Source organism: Copadichromis virginalis, linkage group LG3 (genome assembly GCF_057382275.1).
Source record: "Copadichromis virginalis isolate Kocher_CV1m ecotype Utaka linkage group LG3, C_Virginalis_male_GT1.1, whole genome shotgun sequence".
NCBI lineage: Eukaryota > Metazoa > Chordata > Actinopteri > Cichliformes > Cichlidae > Copadichromis > Copadichromis virginalis.
In genome coordinates this window covers 45,740,285-45,762,968 of record NC_140620.1, presented here as the reverse complement: position 1 = coordinate 45,762,968, position 22,684 = coordinate 45,740,285, and the positions used below count along the sequence as shown (strand labels likewise).

The 22,684-nt window shown below is 42.5% G+C and overlaps 1 protein-coding gene across 2 annotated transcripts in view; it reads right to left on the bottom strand.

Annotated features, from left to right (window-relative positions):
* LOC146714999 (glucosidase 2 subunit beta-like) overlaps positions 1–22,684 on the bottom strand; it is a 175,177-nt gene that overhangs the window by 10,313 nt on the left and 142,180 nt on the right. For both annotated transcript variants that reach the window (XM_085451351.1, XM_085451350.1), the window contains exon 13: positions 15,310–15,381. In XM_085451351.1, the coding sequence (XP_085307477.1) occupies positions 15,310–15,381 (72 nt within the window). The remainder of the gene's footprint in view (positions 1–15,309; positions 15,382–22,684) is intronic.

Genomic DNA, 22,684 nt, shown 5'->3' with positions numbered 1-22,684 from the left:
CTTTTCAGCCTATCCCAGCTGTCTTATGGCGAGAATCGGGGTACACTTGGAGAGGTCGCAGGGCTAACATATAGACGGAGACAACCAATCGCACTCACATTCACTCCCCCATTCATACTTATGGGCAATTTAGTGTTTCCAATTAACCTAACCCCACTAAGTGCATGTCTTTGGACTGTGGGAGGAAGTACCCGGGGAGAACCCACACAGTCATACAAAGGACGCATGCTTAAATACCATTGGTTATAACAGTTAAAAGGCACATAGTGCAAGTTTCCAGCAAATGACTAAAACCAAATTCAACAGTCGGTTAAATCTCTCGTTAGACTCTCCAGTTTAGACTTTACTTTGATAAGTGGAAGTTCAATCACTTTTTTTCTCTTAAGACAAAATAAGTATGAGTTTTCAATAAAAAACTCATACTGGTATTCTTCAAAATGCAATCCTCTCTTCTACAAATGGCTTTCATGTGAGCGCCGTGATTAAACATGATGACTTTCACTACCGACAGAACGAGAAAGTCTTGATTGAATCTGCAGTGTTTCAGAATGAAGAGTATTTAATGACCACGTGCTTGAAGCCACAAATATTCGCGGCTATTTTAGGTTCTCACTGGGCTTAGTCGAGGTTAGTGAAAGATTGTAGTTCATTAAAAACAAAGTGAACACAAAGACACCTAAAAAAGGACGTGTTTACTTTTACATTTACTCAAAGGACAAGCTACAAAAACGCAGCAGAGACATTAAACAATCAGGTAGCAATTACATCTCACTGCAAGCGTGTCTGGCAACAAGAAACAGTCGAATTAAAACACAACCGTCACGCCAATTTACCGACAGATAAACGGCTTCAGAGGCGACTCCCATCAGTTTCTGTTACAGAGAGCATCGACATCAAGCCCGCTCCTTCAGAAGCGCTCTATTCATTTGCAGCCATGAAGCGACAGGAACTGTCACATCAGATATGCCAGCTCAGCGTCAAATTACTCATAAAAACTTCTTCAACAACCGGCTCCTTACACTGAATCCTCACCACCTGCAGTACTAATGAAATACAGTACCTATGTTAAGATGGTGTAATGTCTGCGCTTATTACTGTCACCTTCCCACTGTAGCATCCACTCATTAGCTGCCGCAGCAAATGAATTATGCCTCACAGCTATGCTTTTTGCTGCTTTAACACGGGGTCTGGAGCAGCACGTTAGTCCCCTCACTATGCAGTTAATGCCGTAATCATTTACAGCATGAGAGGGGCCAGGGCACCGGCAGGTAGAGAGAGTAATTTGGACGCTGGTGGTTTAATTTGGATTTTGCGAAACGGCGCCATAAAATGGAAAAGAGGGGAAAAAGAAAAGGTTTCATCTCGTAGCAAAGCAGCAGAAGCAGCAGCAGGCATTGCTATAACCTTTACTTCCTCATGTCAGGTCACCAATCAGAGAGCAGCCTTCTGAGATGAGCCCATGCACTGTCATTACTGTGCCAGTCACTGACACTCCTCTCACCCTCCGACCACCCACGGTGCCCAGCACCTTAATAAATAATTCATAGGCAAAGGAACCTGTGACGGGCACATGCTCAGTCAGGGCTTTGCTTTCCATTTGTTTCACATGACTGACACACAAAGAAGACACATTGCCTTTTTTCAAGCATATTTGCGATGCAAGTTTTCAGAACCGGACTGAGATGCATCGTTACGCGTAACGGCGTACGAACGAACTCACCTTCAGCACGCGGGCTACGTGAAGACACGCTTCTTTGTTCTGCCGCACACTTCTCCTAAGGTGGAGCGCGCTGACCCACGTCATCGCTGTGGAATTGTAAAACACGACAGGCGCGGCGAGTTGCGTTTTGCATTCGCCGCACAGACGGCACGCCGAGGCCATTTTATGCGCGGTTATGAAGCAGAGTCGGGGTGCATATTTCATCAACACCTCCTGACAGATATGAATCAGGGCTGATGTCAAACCCAAATCAGTATTCTGTTAACAGCTCACTTGTGCCTCATTAACGACTGGGCTAGATGTTGCCATGACTACCCAGCAGAAAGGCCATCGGGGGTTCACAGTGTCAGCTCCCCACTCCCCATCACTTTAACCCTCTCCTCAGACACACAAGAGTCATTACCCCTTGATAGCGCGTGGGCTGTTAAGTGCAGGGACCATATATCATAAAAACATTAGGAACAGATATATATATTTATATATAGGTCTTTCATTTCTTATATCAGTGAGGGTGTTATATAAATGAATTCCTGTATCTGCCTGGCTGTCAGAGTGGGCTGCACTAGTGTACTATTGTATGATCCTGCGGGCTGCCATGTTTCCAGGTAAAGAGGGCCCCTCTCCTCACTAATGGCACTCCAGGGAATGACCTTGACAGCTTGAAAACGAGCACATTAAGTAGAACACTTAAATGTATAATTATGCACTTGTTCCAGTGGAACTGTCGCTGCTCTGTAGGTTAAATCATTATGGCTTAGATAAGATGAAACAAATAAATAATTAAAATAAATACTTTTTTTTTTTTTTACCCGCTCTCTCTCTCTCTCTCCTCCACAACTGCCTATCAAAACAATTAAGGGATTGGCTTTGATATGAACACATGAAAGGGAGCATCCCTGCACTCATTAAGTGAGCGCATAAAAATATAGAAGAGCGGAGCAACAAACAGTCATTAGTCTTTTTGCCACGCGTGGATATGCAGCGCGCCTACTTTCCACATGACGGGTCGACTATTATGCATTAACGCTGAACTCGCTTGCAACAAGAAACTTTGCAAATAATTTAAAAAAAAGGGGAAATATTAGCTCTAGAAAAAGGTGAGAGTTCTTCAAAAGGATCGGCCTGCTGTAAATATAACCCAGGTGCGATGTCGAGCGTACGGAGACATTGTAATGCTGCTAAGTTCTAACAATAAACAAGTTATATTTGCTCGCATATAAGCGAACCACCTGCAGCAGCACGGTGGGTGTTGAAGGACTAAACACTATGCCATAACATTAGTCAGAAAATATCGTTTTATGCATAATGCCAAGTCTATATCGAGCCAAAATTTAAGAGGGAATCCGCGACTTGAACGAAGCAAAGCGGCTGAAAGGCCGTTTTTATAAGAGTTATTTGTGTTTATTAGTCTGTGGCGACAATGTGTGTTTGTGCTGTACGGATATCCTATTGATCTAGCCCACCCACTGCCTCCCAAAATTAAACTGTTGATGTAAGCAACACAATTTGTAACAATGCAAATTATACAAAATTTAATCTTGGGGAAAGCAGCCTTTACAGTTTACACTGGGTTCAGTACTGCCAAAGGGCTGGAGCTGTGAAACTGCTGCATTTATAATAATGTTGATTCATTTTTGTTGTCCTCCATATATACATACAGAGAGAGAGAGTATGTCTAGGTGGAGGCTTAAAACCAAACTTTAATGAACTTAACAAACCATTTCCCATGAGACCTAGCCAGTTAAATGTCACCAGTTCAACAGAACAAGGACATGGGTGAGCTGAGGGGCCGTGGCAGTGGGAAAGAGAGTGAATATTGAGTGCGTTAAACATATAAACAGCATCTTAAACCCATTAACGTCAAGTGTATCATATTTGGTAGATGAGTTTTTGTGAGCGTTGAGACCTCTACATCATCAGTGTGATTTTTTTTTTCCCCACATAAAATGTAAATAAAGAGTACAATAAAGCAGTAAATGTAGTAGAAATGATTATTTTTAAATACACATTTTCAGTTGGTTGAATAAAGACAAGTTTCAAAAAATTAGACTTTTCTGTCTAATATTTCATGGTTCTGGCTTTGCGTGGCCATGAGGATGTGTGTGGTTATTATAGATGTGGAGGATGTAGGTTATGTCTATGTGCATGCTGCTCCTCTGCAGCCTTTTTGTTGGAGGTAACGTTAAAAATTCAACTAGAGTCACTAAAATTCTGAATCCTAACATTTCTCACGAACACGTTACACAGATTTGTGAAATCTTTAAAAAAAAAAAAACTTTCCAAAAAATCAGCTAATAGCACCCTGAAAATGACACATTATTAGATCATATTTTCATTCGTAGCCACCAATCCAAGTAAGGTTATTTCGTCGGGAGACGACGATGTGCATCGCTCCTGTCTCGGGTCGATGTTCAGTTGCTTTGTGCTCATTTGTAATCTGCTAGTGCTCAAGTGGTTTTACAGTAATAATCTTAAAACTCCCTCATGATTGCCGTGCAATGAAATGGCCACCTATCGAGATAATTAGCGACGGTGCTTTTCTCCTGTTTATGCGTGTGCAGCGCTGCAGAAAACTACGAGTGAATAGTAATCAATCTAAAAATGAGAACGGAGCGATATGTTTTCCATCAGGACCTCATTCCTTTCTAATGCTTCTAAAAAGACGTGGCGCTTTTCAGCTGTATTCATGAAGAACCGACTCTTATCGATCCACTAAGCATGTTTCATATTACCATGGTCATATGAAAAGAGTGGCCTCTCCTTTCTTAGGTTTGTGCTAATAAATTTGCTCAAACTAGTGCCTGAAGGCATTTGAATAGCTGCATTTTTTTTGTCAGTATCTGGGAAGATTTTCCTCCATAACGTTCTGGTGATCTTTTGTGTGGTCGTGTGGTCAACATGGGGTCACGTAAGTGAGCCTAGCCACAGGTGTGAGAAAACGCTAGCCCGAGAAAACGCCACTCTGGAAGCGGCATACGTACGTCTGCCGCATACCGGCACAAACAGCCACCCTATTTGTATTTTTCACGGTGGCCAGCACATCCCACTCTCTCTGGGGTTGCTCTGCGCTGTCATTTCAACTGCCTGGCTCCTTCGCAGTGGGCATACACAGTCATTCACTGTGGTTTCAATGTTGCTAGGCTACCTCACTTCTCCACTGTTTTCTGTTTGAAAATCTACTGTTCAATAAAGCAGTTCAAGGGAGACCTGTGGGTTTGAATACTGAGCGATATGAACCAGCAGGAGTAACTGACAACACTAATAGCCTTTTTTTTTCTCTTCCCCCCGTTTCACAATACTCTTTCTTTTTCTCCCTTGACTCGATAGCACACTAGCACAATCTGCGCCTACCTCTACAGCCCATGCATCGGCTTCAATCATAATATTCATATAGTGCAACATTTATAACCTTTCCTTATTACATTTCCCTATTTTGAAAGTGTGAGCCTGAGTCATAGGTGTGGTGTAAATCTTCCCTTTGTAGTCTTCCACTGTTCTTTTATGGCTTGTCTGCTTATAGTCGCCCAGCAGCGTGTCTAGGAGTTATTATTATTCTTGTTTTGTCTATCCTGTTTTCAGCTTTGGATGTTGGGCGCATTCCAAGCTTGGACTGTCAAACACAGCGTGTTTCCAAGGGCAAAGGGTGAGCAAGCAAGCTGCTCGCCGGCCCCTGCAATGCTTTTTTGTTCCCTCCCTCCTCGTGTGCTTTCAATGATGATGAGTGTAGAGCGGTCTGACCCCGGGACAATAGAAGGCCCAGCTCCTTGAACTTTGCGGGGCAACATACGCTGGCCCCCATGACCCTGACTGCGTGGCCACCTGATTTCCCCGGAGTCCCAAAACAAAAACTCATTGGATGACCCCTCGACTGATCCCGTCCTCCTTCGCAGATACATTTAAATCATCCCATCCTCCTCTGTCTGCAGGAAAACGCATCTTTATTAATAAGACACCGTCACTCCCTTAATGCATTTTCTTCCTCTTTTGGTTTTGTGTGGCCACACGTTTCAAATCTTTACTAGGATTTGTGTTTTTTTTTACATTGTTTAGAATCTTTTGGCGCAAATTGTTTAATGTTAAGAAATTAGTTTGTGTTTGTTGGTACCACTACAGCTCAATCTGTTTCCGTGTGGTTAGCCTAGTGCGAGTTTAAAGGCACCTTCATAAATATTTCTGATTTATTACAGCCTGACATTGTGATGACGGCATACCTTCCAGAGATGGGTTTTCTGTAACTGTTGTGGATATAAAGAAAAACAGGGGGGTTTAAACATTAGGCTAACTGCTTAAATGTTGACAAAGCACTTTGTGGAAACTCTTTTAAAAGTTAAATATGTTTAATGCAGTAAAAGGCTAAAGCTTGAAGGAATCTTTGGTCCTGATTCCAGTTTTATCAGCAGCATGAAATTAGAAAACAACAAAAGAAGCTGCTAGTTTCCCAAATCCATTTTAATTTTTATATCGTCAAATAACAACAAAAATCGCCTCGTGTCACTTTATACTGTAAGGTAAAGACCCTACAATCATAGAGAGACAGAAGCTGAACAATGAGATGACCCCTTATAAGGAAGCACTAGGTGACAGTGGGAAGGAAAAACTCCCTTTTAACAGGAAGAAACCTCCGGTAGAACCAGGGAGGGGCAGCCGCCTGGAGCAGTGGGGCAGACTGACTTAAAAATGGTAAATGAACTTAATTAGCGCCTTTCTACTCAATTTGAGCGCTCAAAGCACATTCTACTACGAGTCTGATTCGCCCCGTCACATTATTTGATCTGCTATCTAACAAACGCACTCAGATAAACGTACTCAGTCCACTCAGGGTTCGGTATCTTGCCCACGGATACTTCGACACATGGATCAATCCACCGACCTTCATATAGGTAGATAACCTGCTGACCACCTGAGGCACCAAATAGCTCATCACTGAGGGAAAACTAAACTACCTGGTTTACTTAGGCCTCAGTGACACAGGCCCAGAGCCTGTGAGTGAGAGTGTCTCAGACTGCTTGCACACATCTTCTGTGCTCAGTATAGATGACTTCTGCAATCTGCTAATGACCACAGCAATCACTAAGAGATTTTTGGTGCACTCGCCAACTGGTTGGGAATACGCAATTTTCAATCAATCAATCAATCAATCAATCTTTATTTATAAAGCACTTTTCATACAGAAAAAATGTAGCACAAAGTGCTTTACATAGTTAAAAGCAGCCCACCCCACCCTCCAACTCACTCCCCACACTCTCAATACACATATATCCCCCCACCCCCACCCACACACACATACACACACGCGCACACTTAAAGAGTAAAAATTGGGCTGGGCTCGCATGAGCCAAGTGAGGAAACATTATAACAGGGAGCCGTCTGCACCGGGAGCCGGTCACAGACCGCAGCCTCCGGGCTGGGCACACAGCAGGAGGGAGGCCAAGGAGCCCCCCAACCAGGCTGAGAGGACCCCAGAGACCCAGCAGCCACGGTCAATAACAGCCCCGGTGCAGAGAGCGCCCTCCGAGGAAACACTGGAGATATGACGCAATACGATATATACAGGGTAAAATGATAAAATAAATAAGAACAGAATACAATATAAATATAAATATAAATAGAGTAAGAAGATTAAAAAATGAATAAGAATAAAATCAAAAAAATATTAGGTAAATCCTAAATTAATAATAGAATAACAGGATAGAATAAATAAGCATAAAAAATAAATAAACGCTAAGTAAAAGCTAAATTAAAAAGGTGGGTCTTGAGCCTGTTCTTAAAAACATGTACGTTCTCTGCGGCCCTGAGCTCCTCCGGCAGGCTGTTCCACAGACGAGGACCATACCACTGAAAAGCTGCCTCTCCGTGAGTATGTGTCCTGACTTTAGGGACAATCAAAAGGCCAGTACCAGAGGACCTCAGGGTCCGCGAGGGTTCGTATGGTAAAAGCAGATCTGAGAGATAAGAAGGCCCAAGACCATTAAGACATTTAAAAACCAATAAAAGAACTTTAAAATCGATCCTGAAACACACGGGGAGCCAATGCAGCGATTCTAAAACCGGTGTAATGTGGGCCCGCCCTCTGGTCTTCGTCAGCACACGAGCTGCAGAGTTTTGTAAGAGTTGTAAAGTTGAAATATTCTTCTTAGGAAGACCAGAGAGCAGGGCATTACAGTAATCAATGCGACTGGTAATAAAAGCATGCATCAGCATCTCCGTGTTGGCCCGAGAGAGAATAGGGCGGACTCTGGCTATATTTTTTAGATGATAAAATCCAATTTTGGTTACATGTTTAACATGTGGGATAAAACCAAGCTCAGAGTCAAAAATAACACCCAGGTTTTTCACTTGTAGTGAAGGACATAGTGAAAATGCCTCTAATTTAGACAAGAGTTTCTCTCTCTGAGCCTCAGGACCGACAATTAAAACTTCAGTTTTGTCCTGGTTAAGCTGTAAAAAGTTTTCTGCCATCCAAGATCTTATATCTAAAATACAGTTAAAAAGGGCATCCATTGGTCTGGTGTCATCAGGAGACACGGAGATGTACAGCTGCGTGTCATCAGCGTAACTGTGGAAGTTCACTCCATGCCTCCTGATGACACTGCCGAGAGGCAACATATACAAATTAAAAAGTACAGGGCCTAGAACCGACCCTTGAGGCACACCACATGTCATTTTATGGATCTTAGAGGAGCATGTGTCCATACTCACCATAAAAGATCTGTCAGAGAGATAGGAAGTGAACCAGTTGTGTACAGCACCAGAGAGGCCCACCATGTGTTTCAGTCTGTTTAAAAGAATAGCGTGGTCTACTGTATCAAAGGCTGCGCTTAGATCCAGTAGCACCAGGACTGAGAGCTTTTGGGCGTCCCAGTTACATCTAAGATCATTTAAAACCTTTAGGAGAGCCGTCTCTGTGCTGTGGTTCACCCTAAATCCAGACTGGAATATCTCCAGGATCTGTCTATCATTGAGAAAATCAGTAATCTGAGTAAAAACAAGTTTTTCTAAGACTTTACTTAAAAATGGTAAGTTGGATACAGGTCTGTAGTTATTAAAATCATTACAATCCAAATTGCTCTTCTTCAGAAGGGGCCTCACCACCGCCGTTTTAAAGGCAGCAGGGAAGACACCCAACTGAAGAGAGCAATTCATCATGTATAAAAGCTCAGCCTCAAAAAATCCATAAACTGTTTTAAAGAGTGAAGAAGGGATTGGATCTAAAAGACATGTGGTGGGTCTCACTGTGGAGAAAACTTTCTGAAGGTTCTCAGCATTAACCAGGACAAAGCTGTCCAGTGTCTCCTCAGGTACAATCGAGCCCTCAGATGTGTTTACAATCATATCGCGATTAGATAAAATATCAGATCTGATGGCGCTGATTTTTCCCCTGAAGTTGTCTGCAAACTGCTCACAGAGTGAGTCTGTGGGGGTTCTTTGGGAGCTGTTAAAATCAGGGTTAAATAAATGATCTATGGTGGAAAAGAGGACCTTGGGATTATTTTTGTTAATACTGATTATTTTGGCGAAGTATGAATTTCTTGACTTCCTTAATGTATTATTGTACATTTTAAGTTGCTCGGAAAATATTTGATGGTTGATATTATTTTTAGTTTTCCTCCATCTCCTTTCTGCAGCCCTGCAATTCCTTTTGAGTTTTTTGACTTCTTCGTTTCTCCAGGGTGATACGTGTTTTACGTTAATCTTTTTGGTGGTGAGTGGAGCAACGGAGTCAAGGCTTTTCTTCAGTTTGCTGTTAAAATAACTAAAAATCAAATCGCAGGGTGCAGGTAAAATCACAGGGGGGCATTTGACTAAAACCCTGGTAAAATTTGCAGCCACTTCAGAGGTTAGATAGCGCCTCCTCACAGTTCGCACCGAGGTCTCCCGCTGAATAAAACCGGTGATGTTAAAAAACACACAGTAGTGGTCAGAGACAGCCAAGTCAACAACAGAGGACACGCTGGTGGACAGCCCATGGGTGATGACCAGGTCCAGAGTGTGTCCTCTGTTGTGAGTCGGCTGCGTGACGTGCTGGGTAAAATCCAAACAGTGAAGAATGTTTAAGAATTCTTTTGTTGCAGGGTCAGAAGGATTATCTATGTGCAGGTTAAAATCACCGGTTAAAATTATCATATTATAGTTTGAATGTATGTTTGTTAAAAATTCTGAGAATTCCTTGATAAAAGCAACGCTGTCTTTAGGTGGTCTGTAAACTGTGACAGATAAAACTGGAGGGCTGCTAAAAACAATAGCATGGAATTCAAAAGTGGTAAAATGATCAAATAAAATGTGTTTGGTGGTGAGTGTGTTGTTGGTTAAAGATGCAGTCCCACCACCTCTCTTACCACTTCTAATAGAAAAAGAGAAAGTAAAATTTGGTGGGGAGGCCTCAGTGAGAACAACTGGTGCATCCGAACCCAGCCATGTTTCAGTTAAAAATAAACAGTCAAGTTTATTATCTAAAATTAAATCATTAATAATAAAAGACTTGTTCAACAGAGAGTGGACATTTAAAAGTGCCATACTGATTGAGACTGGTGGATTATTGACAATAGAGTTGAATGGATGTTGATATTTTTGAAGAGGCCGGAGGTTATTAATGTTTTTGGAGTTACTGGATTTATGATAATTCTGTTGCTCTCTGTTTGTGATTATGACGGGTTTTGTGTTGACTGTGGGAGAGAAAGGTCCTAGTCCAGAGTTTTGTGTATTACTGTTAAAAGTGGAACAAATATAGGAGCTGGGACCAGGGGAACATCAGTCAGTGGCAGACAGTGGCGATGTGCGGGAGTGCTGTACGCCAAATGCCAAATTGGCGGACAGCAAACGGCGTCCCCAGGCGTTGAGGTGGAGCCCGTCTGCCCCAAAAAGATGCCTCCTCTCCCAGAAGGCATCAAAGTTGTTAATAAAACCCACGCCGTGGGAGATACAGGCAGAGGAAAGCCAGGTGTTAAGGCTGAGCAGCCGGCTGAAACGGCCTATCCCTCTGCCACAGGTGGGGGTGGGCCCAGAGATAAAAGCACTCACCTGCAACTGACCAAGGAGGCTGAAGAGTTCGAGGAAGTCCAACTTCAGCAGCTCAGATTGCTGTTTGGGGATGTCATTGGTGCCGATGTGGATGATGAGCCGGTTAACCTGTGGGTGGGATGCCAGAATGTTGGGAATTCTGTCCACTATGTCAACAACAGTGGCTCCCGGGAACGACAGCGTGAGCGCCCCCCTTATCCGCACGTTCCTGACGATGGAATCCCCGAGGACCAGCGTGGAGAGAGGAAGTGCCACCGGGGGCTGTTGGCCATCTGAGACGCCCGCGCCGCGACACCGGGGGTGTTCAGATGGAGATGCGCCAGCCGGACTGCGTGAGTGACTCCCAGGTAGCCGCGCCGTGGGTCCTCTTCTCCGAGGAGCCGGGGTAAAGCACAGCTCTCTGCGGTGAGTTTGCACCACAGCGTCGGGTTGCCCGCCGCGGCTCCGGGGGCGTAGTGGTGGAGATGGCGCAGACCTCAGCGACACAGCGGGATGGCGAGGGCTAGCGGTCAGAGGAGGAAAGTCCACAGGATCCAGGACATTGAATTTATTCTCCAATACTACCGCACCGGAGGGGTGAGGGTGCGAGAGACGGATCCTCCTGCCCCCTCTGCAGCCACCGCGCGTCTCAACCATGGTCCATGGCGCTGGTTGGAGTGGAGTGGAGCTGACCAGAGCCTTGGGTCTGGCCCCTAGCTGAAACCAGGAGTTCTCGTCCTTGGCAGAAGCACCAGCGACGCAAGTTGAGAGCCTGTGTTGACTGTTGGCGGGATCTTGGGACACAGCAGCTGGATGTTGCACTGTGTCGGCTAGCTCAGCGCTAGTAGCGGTGGTTTGAGCTTTGCCAAGGAGGATCGTGTCAAGTTCGCATTCAGCCCCCTGGATTTGGTATAGCGTGGATATCCTTTGTTCCAGCTCGATCACTTTTTGGCTCAGGTTGATGCAGCTTTCACAGCTGGATGTTGAGGTAAGTGGTGCCATTCCAGAATCTCGTACCGGCGACAGCGTCAAAAACAAAAACAGACACTGCCACTTTAGCTTACGTTAGCTAAAAAGTCAGTCACACTGCGCTTTACCGGACATGTATTTATTGTATAACACGTTATATAATTTGTCTACTGGTCGAATAAATAGCTTGCTGGCAAGGTGGCGGTGTTTAATCCTGTATTTTCCCCCGTGACCCGTGCGACTGGGGCCTTGGGTCAGCACTAACTGGATGACACAGCAGGACAATAACCTTAAACATTAAAGCAACTCTAGCACACAATTATTTTCAACAAAGAAAATCTGTGTTTTGGAGCGGTCCAGTCAGAGCCCAGACATCCAGCCATTCACACCAGACACACTAAGAATATGGCTAAACTGAAGCAGTTCTCTAAGGAAGAACGGTCCAAATTTCCTCCCACGTTGTAAGGAGTGATCTCAATACCACATTGGCTTTTTGGAAATTAATGTGACATGCTGGTGACAATATGATCAATGTTCTGTTTGTTAACACAGTATTAATTCTCTGCATGTGGTGTTTCTCCATCAAACAAATTGTAACGGCAGTGCTTGCAATACCTCACATAAGCACAGAGGTAGCAAGAGATCTGCCCGCGTGCGTCTCTGTTTGGACTTTTCCAGAAGCATTTAGCAGCTCTGCATTTGCTGTCTTGTCAATGTACCTAGCATGTCTGCCCTTTGAGGAGGAGGGCGGGGGTGGGTACCGCGGGGACATTATGAAGATGGACGATGCTGTCACGTTGGGATAGTGTTTGTAGCAATGCAAGCATTTTCTCCTATTCTATTATCATTATCATGGCTGATGTTAGTGTTACAATAGCCATTTCAGGAAGCGCTTGTGACGCCGAGGCCGAAAGCTAAATGGAAAACAGAGATATTGTAATTCAAGAGGTGAATATGTGTTGTATAATATCTGCGTTTACAGATAATTGGAAGCACAGAGTGACTGCTGTGCCTTATGAAATCTTTGGCAGTGTGTGGCCACAATATAAGAGCGAGCAGCTGCAAAAGAAAGCGTTGCCAGGTTGATTTATTGTTCCTCGCAAACATTTGTGTAGTTAATGGTCTAACGCCAAGCTATGCTGCAAAACCAAGCATGAAGGAAGGTTAAGGCTCAGGGTACAATTTCAACTTTTATGAGCCGTGACACACTTCGCAAACTGTGCAGGCCGTGAGCCGTAATCGAAATTCGGCAGCGGCGCCATCAATTTAATGCCACGGAAACATAACACGACTAATCCAAATTAGTCAGAAAATCGTACGAGCGAGTATTAGCAATGTCATCGCCAGGGCAGCCACGCTTCCAGTGGGAGGCCGCGCATGGTAATGCTGTTTCTCTGACACCACCGCCACCTCTTCTCTGTCTCACATGGTTGTCCTTTAGGATGCTGGAGCAGGTGTGATAAATGCTGCCGTTTAAATCAAAGCACTCCCCTCTCCCTCCTCACCCCCTCTGGGGAGAAAGAGGAGGCCTCCATGCAGATTGATATCAGGAGGCTCGGCCACATCCTGCAAGGCCTGACTGATGGTCTGTCTGGATAAAAAAAATGAACTTTATACCCACCATGCGAGCTATGATTCATGTGCCTCCCCTCCCCCTTGCCTCAGCTGAAAGCAGTCCACCTTCACTACACGCACTCTGGAAACAGTATAGTACATCATATAGAGCCGCACAGCCCGCCTACACCCAGAAAATACCAATGAGGTACATGTGATAACAACTTATATTAAGCTAGCATTATTATTTTTCTCTGACTTCTATGGAAAAATCCAACATTGTGTTTAGTCTTAGTCATCAGTGTGAAAAAACGCTGGAATGTGGGGAAAAAATAAATAAATATACATTTGAAATCTGTCCCTCGAGTCCTGTTTGGCAGAGATTTTGGCGTGTTTGACCATTGATTTCGTTTAGTCCTTCTGCCCTTCCATACCATGATGAGTGACAGGCAGGCAGAAGCGCTGGGGTCACATTACTCACAGTTAGCATTCTGTTCTTCCTCTTTCCTGCGCTAAAAACATGGTGAAGCATTGCACTTTACGCTCCAAAAGTGAGCATAGTGTGGGAGTTGATGGTGGAAAAAAAGAAAAGAAGAAGAAGAAAACAGCTCTGCTTTAGATTCCAATTAATTTTCCACCTGAAAGGGAAAAACCCCCCACTGTATCTGCACGGAAGAATAATTGCAGTTAAATTATCTCGAGTCTTACTTCAAGTTGGGCCCTAATGGCATCGCATCTCAAAGCAGACAAAATGTTTTGACTCCGTGTCGCAAATTTTCCACGGCCATTTTAGACCTTTTTATTATCCGTCCGCAAAACAAGTTGTTAGTCTGTGTGGTCGCTGAGTGGAAAAAAACACCAGCGCAACTCGGTCTTCCTCTTAGGGAAGGAGCTGACGTGGATCATAAAAGCTTTTTGCATAGGTGTCAGTGTGGATGGAATAGGTTTTCCATAATTGCAGCCTATAAAAGTGTCAGGTGACGGACAGCCAAGGCTAATGAGAGAGTGGAAAAGGACAGTGAGGCGACATCCCATAATTATCACCTTAAATCAAAAATTCATAAGAGAAGAAAAAGTAAGTAAATAAACAGGAAAAAACCATCCGTTTGATGTATGCTTTCTTTTTTCTTCTTGTTTTTGACAGAGATGTTACGGTGAAGAGAAAGGTGAGGTGATGTGGTCGCCGAAGCAAAACTAATGACTGAATAACAGCCAGCGTTTAAAGTCACATGCAAGATAAAAATACAATCAAGCAGTAGATATTTCACTGGTATATACTGCTTAACAGCAGATAGATCTCCAAAGAATCAAAATAAAAACGTTTATGACAATTAAAGGTGCATTTCAGTGGGGACTGAGTGGCTTCTTTCATAGCACACGGCCTTCTTGATGCACACCTGTGTCCAACAGTTGACAAAGACATTCCCCAAGGGTAAGGTAAAAGACCAGAATGTAAACCTTTTGATGAAATTGAAACCCTTGGAGGCTGAGGAAATATAACCCCACCAGTCTATGAAAGCTGCTCCGTTTTGTCATTGATCAAAAAGTATTAAAAATATAATAAAGATCTGTTAGTGACTGATTAAAGGTCATACGAAGCTAACAGAGATTGAATAACAATAAAAAAGAATCAATAGTGCAAATATTGGTCTTAGGGTAACTTCATATGAGCACTGTAACAATGATTAAAGAGCTTTCTGGGGAGTGCAGGGGTGGGATTTGTTTCAGGTCGAATCGTGAAATGAACAATGCTGTCACTGAATTTATCTAATTGGTATAAATAAGACAAAATGCCCTTCTTGGCTTTTAGTGCATGATGAAAGCCCAGGGGAGGGAAAATGCATGTGAATTGTACTAGAAGTGCTTTGTGGCTTCATATTAAAATATTGACTATGCTCTGCTATAGAATCTCAGGCCACAGTACTCAGAGTACTGCTAAGCGCTTTGGAAAGATGTCGTTCTATAAACTGTCTTTAATTTTTTCCCACCTGATCGCAGACATACCCCGGCTGGTCAGTGATTGGGATTTTAACTGTGTGCACAAAAGAAACAGTGATTGAGGTACTTACCCTAATGAGACCTCTACTCCTGCCGTGCTCTTTTGTGTAACTTGATTGAATGGGCACAGGGTATAAGTATACCTGCAGAGACAAAATGAAAACCAAAACATACTCACTAAACTGTAGATTTTAGCTGGTCCCAGATAAAAGTTCAAGTTAGTAACCATCACAGTTCTCAGGACCATTCTACATCAGGGCAAATACTCCTTAGGACAAAAGGAACCTTTGAGTGATGTACTATCATGGCATAAGCAAAGATATTGGTGCAACACCGGCAACCACCATATATACAAAAGAAATTAGCAAGGACATTTTGAAAGCACTCTGGACGATGTTACATTTTATGCAAAAAATAGCTCTAAAGATCTAGAGGTTTTCTAGTAAAGTCCAGGCTTTATTAAGGGTTTATTTTGACTTATCAAAGGAAAAAAACAAATGGCAGCATTTTCTGTGAACTACGTGGGATAGATGAAGATGAACAAAGATTATAAAACAGTAAAAGACCACAGCAACCAAAGAATATCTTTTGTTGATGATGGTAATATCAGCACAAATTATCTGTAAGTCAGGTTTTTGGAGGTTATCAGGAGCAGCAGCAGGAGCTGTAGTGTACCCCTAGGAAGCATCTGTCAAAGGTTAGTAAGTCCTTGTATCCTTGTATAAAAGACAGTACAGGTGCTCTTTTTATAATATACTTCACAGTGTCTACTAACAATGGACAAAAACATTTCAACTATAAGCTGCCATCAGTCCAACTTCAGACAAACAACAAAAACCCAGCACACTGTTACCGTATATAACATTGTATATTTAGCAATGTAGAGAAAATAGTGAGATGTTATTTTAAAAGAGCACAAAGTCAGTGCCATTAGCCACACGTCCATTTCCAGTTAAATTGTTTTGCTGAAACCGCACACAAAAAGTACAGAACTCTGAACCCGGTGTTATCTCACTTACATAGCTGTACATAGCTGCTGCTGTACATACTGCCAGCTAGCTAATATGCTGGCATTAGCATACTCACTTGCAGTGTGAAATGAAACAAAGTCCCATAGGGAATGCAATTCTCGGGGGCCCACCTCAGTGGACAGTTACCCTCATGAAGCCCTTGAGGGTGCATATATCTAATTTGGCAAGTTGTTCATGGGCACAGCCAACATACTCAACCCTGCTGCTCAACCCACAAATGCATTTTCCTTATGTGGCACCATTCAAGGGGAAATAAACAGGTCTTCCAACCGTATAACATTTATTGCCAAGAAGTGTTGTTAAAACAAAGAAACCATTGACCAAACTTTTGTGCCAAGTTTAGTTGAACATTTAGCATGTACTCCAGTAGCTGGTGGAGACTAAACCTCTCTGGATGCAACAAAAGAATTACAGTTACATAACGATATTTCAAAGTTATGGTTACTCTGAAAAACTTGACAAAATAATTCCCATAGCTGACACAAGCAGAATTTAAAGCAAGTTATAGTCAATACTCTAGAAGTCAACTAAATCAAAGCTATCTTGTCTAGTCTGTCCTGGCTCAATGGCTCCCACCAGTGACAAAAGATGCCACTATCATCACTAATCTACTAACAAACTGATCAAAGACAATCATGGTGAAACTTACAGGAGAAAAGCCGGCCTGGTTTGCTTCCTTGACATCCGAACTATTACAGTGGCTGTTATGAGAGGATGCCCACAGTCGAAACAAGAGGAGAGACAATGAGTGAGGGAGGGTGGAGGGAACGAAAATGGCTATGGTGTAAAAAAAAAAAAATAGACGTGGGCTGGGAAGTGTAAGGGCGACGAAGAACCGTGTGCGAGAATAGGAAGATGAAAGAAATGAAAACGATGAACATCAGAGACAGCGGGGCAGAAAAGAGGTAAGTGATTGGCTGTCGAGTTCATTTGCTCTTATTTACACTTGCTTGCGGATTGAACTAAATACGGCTCATTTTTGAGACTTTTATTTAGTCATTCATCCTTTCATGTCTGCCCTGTATTTCACAAACATAAGGAGAAAAAATAACGAGCATCTGCAGCATTACTATGATGTCGGCAAGAAATGCAGCCCCACATGTCTCAACAACTCTTGGATTGACTGCAATGGAATTTGGTACATTTATGGTGCATTCATGCAGTAGTGATAATACTTTGTGTTGCAAAATATTGCCTCATTTTTTATTTCTTGGCTGACACAGGGACCTCTGCATAAAGGGAAGCACACAACACTCAAGCTTTACATTAAATGAGATTTATTTATAAGGGTCTATATGCACAGCAGGATCAAGAGTGAGTCAACAAGAGGTCAGACTTAGTGAAGGAAACAATGTTTTGTGATTGAGTTTGAAATTAAATTAATCCTTAAGAGTTACAACACAAACTTTGATGAAAATGTTAACCTCGATTTAGCCTTATGTAGCTTCCTAGCTCACCTTTGTAAGCTAGGATGCAAAATAATGACATTCAACAATAACGCCTAGAGTGCATTTCATTCATTGGCACCTTTCTTACGCAGAATAATAAAAACTGTCTGCTGTCCAGGTATTTAGTTGCTAGTCTATTCACGCTGCAGGACTCACAGCCAATTGTAGCCCAATCATCTTTCTGCTTGCCTCCTTTAAACCAATCAGCCTTCACTCTGCATCCTTTAAATCCCACTGTTTGTCTTTCATTCTTCCTTGCAGACTCTTTTGTCCAACCCACCTCCACCAAAGCCTCCATGTGATCCCTTAATACCATCAGGGTCTAGACAGTCCTGCTCTAATTCCTATCACTTCTGGGATTTCATTCTGCTGTGATGGGCCATCAGCATCTAACCACCAAATAGCATAATTGAGTTCTGCAGATCAATAATTAATGTTCAATTCCTTCTAATGGCTTCTTTGCTTGGGATCATTGCTCTGCTGCATGATCCAGTCTGGGCCAAGCTTGAACTATTGGACACACGACCTCACATCTGACGCTACAATACTTATTATTGTATTGCAGACTGTAAGAAGCTCAAGTCCTGCAGCTGCAAAACCACCCAAATCATCACACCTCCACCATCATGCTTTACAGTCAATATGAGGTGTTTGTGCCGTGGTTTGGTTTTTGGCTGGACATCTCCACTTTGGTTTTATCTCTCCGAACGACATTGTTCCACGTCTCGTGGTTTGTTCAGATGTAGCTTTGTTGTTTTAAGGGAGAACAAGCAAACTGCTAAATCATCTGCTCTTATGGTCACACTAATAATCAAGCAAGTGGAATGATTATCAGCACCCGGCTGCTCTAACAAAGGTCTATATTTTTTTTTCCCCATGACTATGTATGACCAACACAAAGTATTTCTTTGTGCTGTTCAAAACCCACATCTTGACTTTCACTATTAACCAATCAGTATTTGACATTCTAACTTTAACCACTGATTGTTTATTCGGACGTCTTCTTGATCCACTCTTTCCTGCTGTGTATACAGAACCCTGTAATGGGTCAATAGCATTGTTATTATCACAATATATTTAAAAATCACAAATGCAACATTAAATATGTTGCCACTTTACATTTTAAAATTAAAGAAATATGTTTAAAAGAGTTGTGGACTAATTTGTTAAATTTTTATTTACATAGTTGTCATAAGTGCTGTAGCTGAATGCTTTGTTTGCACGCTCATATTAAACATTAGCATGTGATTATCCCAAAGTTGTATCTAATATGGGTGTAGGCTCTGCTTCCCAGAATCTACACCCAGAATATTCAGCTCCGAAGTCACATGAAAAGTCAGCAGGAGACCTACAACTGAATTAAGTTCAATGAGGACCTCATGTAACTGGTTTCTATCATGATCCGATAAAAGCAAAACTGACTGTCAAATAGGACAATGTGATATGTGCCAAGTAGCTTCCCATGCTAAATAAAATAATAATTAATAAATTTGAATTCCCTCTCGACATTGGCTTCATTGTTCCTTATACAAGCCAGGAGATTCATTAAGTTTGTAAAGCAGGTGTTTCAGCAACAACAAACATCCTCATCTGAACTCTGAAACAGATGGCACCTGATAGACAGAAGCACAGTGAGCACAAAGAAGGGGGTGGCGGTGGAAAAGTACGAAATGAAAACGCTATCAAATGAGTCCCAGAAGGGAGTACCCCTCTATGTCCGTACCTCTTTTCTCCCTCTCTTACCCTCAAGGCAAAGCCATCTATCCCTGTACACTTTTGCTGACACGCCATCACTGTGCCAAAAGAAATAAAAATACGGCCAGGCTATTTGTGTGTGAGGACACTGTGATTTGACCTTGGATGCTCTTCTCCGTGTGGCAGCCTGCAAGAAAACAAAGCAGGCATAGCAACACAGAAAATGTGTCGCTGGGTAAAAAAAAATTGATTAGAGATTAGAAATGCCGAGCAGACTGTGCTGCAGGTTGATTAGCTGCCTGTCTGCAAGACAGACACTTCACATTTTCCCATGTTATATAAATGGGACATAGCAGAAAGGTCGAAGAGGCACATTTACACAAACTGTCTCTGGCTATCCTAAGCAAATGAGCACAGTGTGACATGAAGGAGGAAGTATTCGTGAGATGGATGGGCAGTGACAAAGGCTTTGAGGAGAAGAGACTGACAGTGCTGGAAATATAAGACTAAGAAGGAGCCAGGAGAACAAAGACAGAGGGAAGGGCAAGACAGAAGGATAAAAAGAATAAAAGTGCGCAAAAGAGAGTAGGAGGGAATCAAAGTGTGCTGGTGGTGACGCTCTGCATATGAATCACCAACTGCACAGGCCTCGAATATGACAGATGATGACGTGCAACACGGGAGACTCTGAGTGGAGGATGCAAAAGAAAGAGAGAAGCAAAGGGAGAACATGATAGGTGACTAAATAAATCTTTGAAAATGATTAGAAGCAGAAAATCAGAAACGACAAGACTGATCCTCCCATTAAGGGCCTGAACTCCAACGCCCACCGCTCGATCTACGACCTTGTTCCAATGCAGCTCTGGCACTAGCCACAATAAGTTGGTAACACTGTGTCAAACTTTGGCAGGTGTTCTAGGGCCTGAAGGTACACATTTACAGAATAAATATCTTAGATGCAACCACTTAGCCCCTCAGGCTTTATTTCATGCTTCACCGGATCAGCAGGCTCAGTTCACTCATAAATCTGTTGATTTCATAAAGAAAAACTAGTTCTGTATTGAAATTCTCCCCAGTTTAACTCAATTTACATATAACACACAATCACAAAGATTAGTCTTAATGGTGGACGAATTAAGATATTCCAACCATCACACTAATAAATTAGTGAACCTTTGTATGTGATTGTCTGTTCATCTGGACAACTGGTTATTCAAACTACTTTAAACTTGCCGGTTCTATTGTTAGGGACATGACTAAGTGCATTATTGAGTGTCAGGTTGTTTGCACGATGGGTACACCAAAAACCTGCCTATGGCTACTATGGTTACCAGCAGATTGCCGCAGCTAGCTGTAGTTTGCAAGGAAGGAGCCGATTTGCAACCATTAATCAACTACTGTCCAAGTGGGAGGTATTTGGTGCAGCACCAAATACCTCTTTCACGGAGCAACCTCTGGCAACCACTCACCAAGTGCTTGGGGAGTACACATTTCTAGCTAGCAACCAGTGGTTTCCGGAAGGTCGCCGACCGGTCTCTATATTTCACAGAAAGAGTTTTAAAGAAATTCAATAATAATATATATGCTTGGAATTATTTAGAAAACACTGAAATGTTTACAAACTACCTGTGTAACCTAAATGGAGAACTTTAAGTGCCACTGTAAATTGTGTTCTGTTAAATATGCGCCTTATTTTCATGTCATTTTTGCTAAATGATTGAAGGGGAACAATTAAGCTAATAGGGCTTCACTAGCTTTGTTTTTTCTTCCAGATGCCTCAAAAATATGTGTTTTATCTAATTGAACTTTTTTTAACAGTAGGAAAAAAATACTTGGACTAAAACGAGGTCTGACACCCGTGCACCACCAGGAAATGCTGGATTACACCAGACTTTTTCATATATTTCGACATTGTTGTGTCAGTTAAGTCGGTGAGCATATTCATAACAAACATCAAAAGTATGAAAAAAGCAACATTGTTAGAAACTGGAAACAACCTTTAACAATCAAATGTTAATTAGCGTTCCGAGACAATCCCTCAACTAGTTCTCACTGGGGATACGCAGGAGAAAAGGTGAGCATATTTATTCCTCAGTCCACTGAGATCCAGAGAAGAGCGAAAGTGAAGGGAGAGAAAGACAGCAATTAAGCACTTCTCCCACTAGACTGCTATGTGACGGTGTGGGTGGAGTTCACTAGAGGTGACACTGCAACACAGCAACATCAACACTAGCTACAGGTAACACTGTGTACACTCTGCTGGCATGCCAGGAGTCAAAGGTGATTCGGCAATATAAAGTGGTGTGGCTAATTGTTTATTAGCAAACTTTAAGGGAAACCAACACTATTCATCTTGATAGCATACAGCAACCTTAGGTCACAGTAAATAGAATGTGTTTCTGCAGTTGTGTAACAGGTTATGCTCTAGATAGCTTTATTTACTTGAGTCATCCTAATGTTGTTGATAATATTTTAAAATTCACAATATTTTGTCATCACACAGGACAGTGCAAAGTCTTGAGCATTCCCTCATTTCTTCATATTTTGTTAGAAAAACGAGACATAGATGCTGTGGTTTACTGAGACGTGCGTGCACAGAAAAATGCAAATAGGAGTTTGTAAAATTGTAACGAGATTGAAAGTCAATACTTGGTGTGACCAATTTTATTATTCAACACTGCCTGAACTCAAGCTTTCTCGTAGCTTTCTCTCAAATCTTTTCTCTGGATGTCAGCCGCCTTTTGTTCCATTCTTTGTCAAGATGATCCCACACTGCTTCAATAATGTTGAGGTCCGGGCTCTTGGGATGCCAGCCCATGACTGATAGTGCTCCATTGTGTGTTTTTCTATCCAGTTATGCTTTTACTGCACTGGCAGTGTGTTTGAGGTTATTGTCATGTCAAAGAAAGAAGCTCTTGCCAGTCAGATTCTTTCCCGATGTTATCTTAGGTTTCTCAATATGTGACGGTACTTTTCTGCACTAATAATTCTATTAATTTCGATGAGATCTCCAGCAATCCTGGCTGAAATGCAGCCCTAAACCACGACAGAGCCTCCACCATGTTTGACAGATGGCATTTATAAAGTAATGTCAAGTGTTTGGTGGATTTATATTTCCTGTTTCTCAGGGCTATGACTGTCAGATATCGTTTATTTGCTGTAGATTGTTTCTTTTTTAGTCCAGCTGCTTCTTCTTTTGCTTCCACTTATTCAAGTTCCTCAAACATTTTAAGGACAAACTGCACACCATGCATGCCATGATGTGTCAAGCA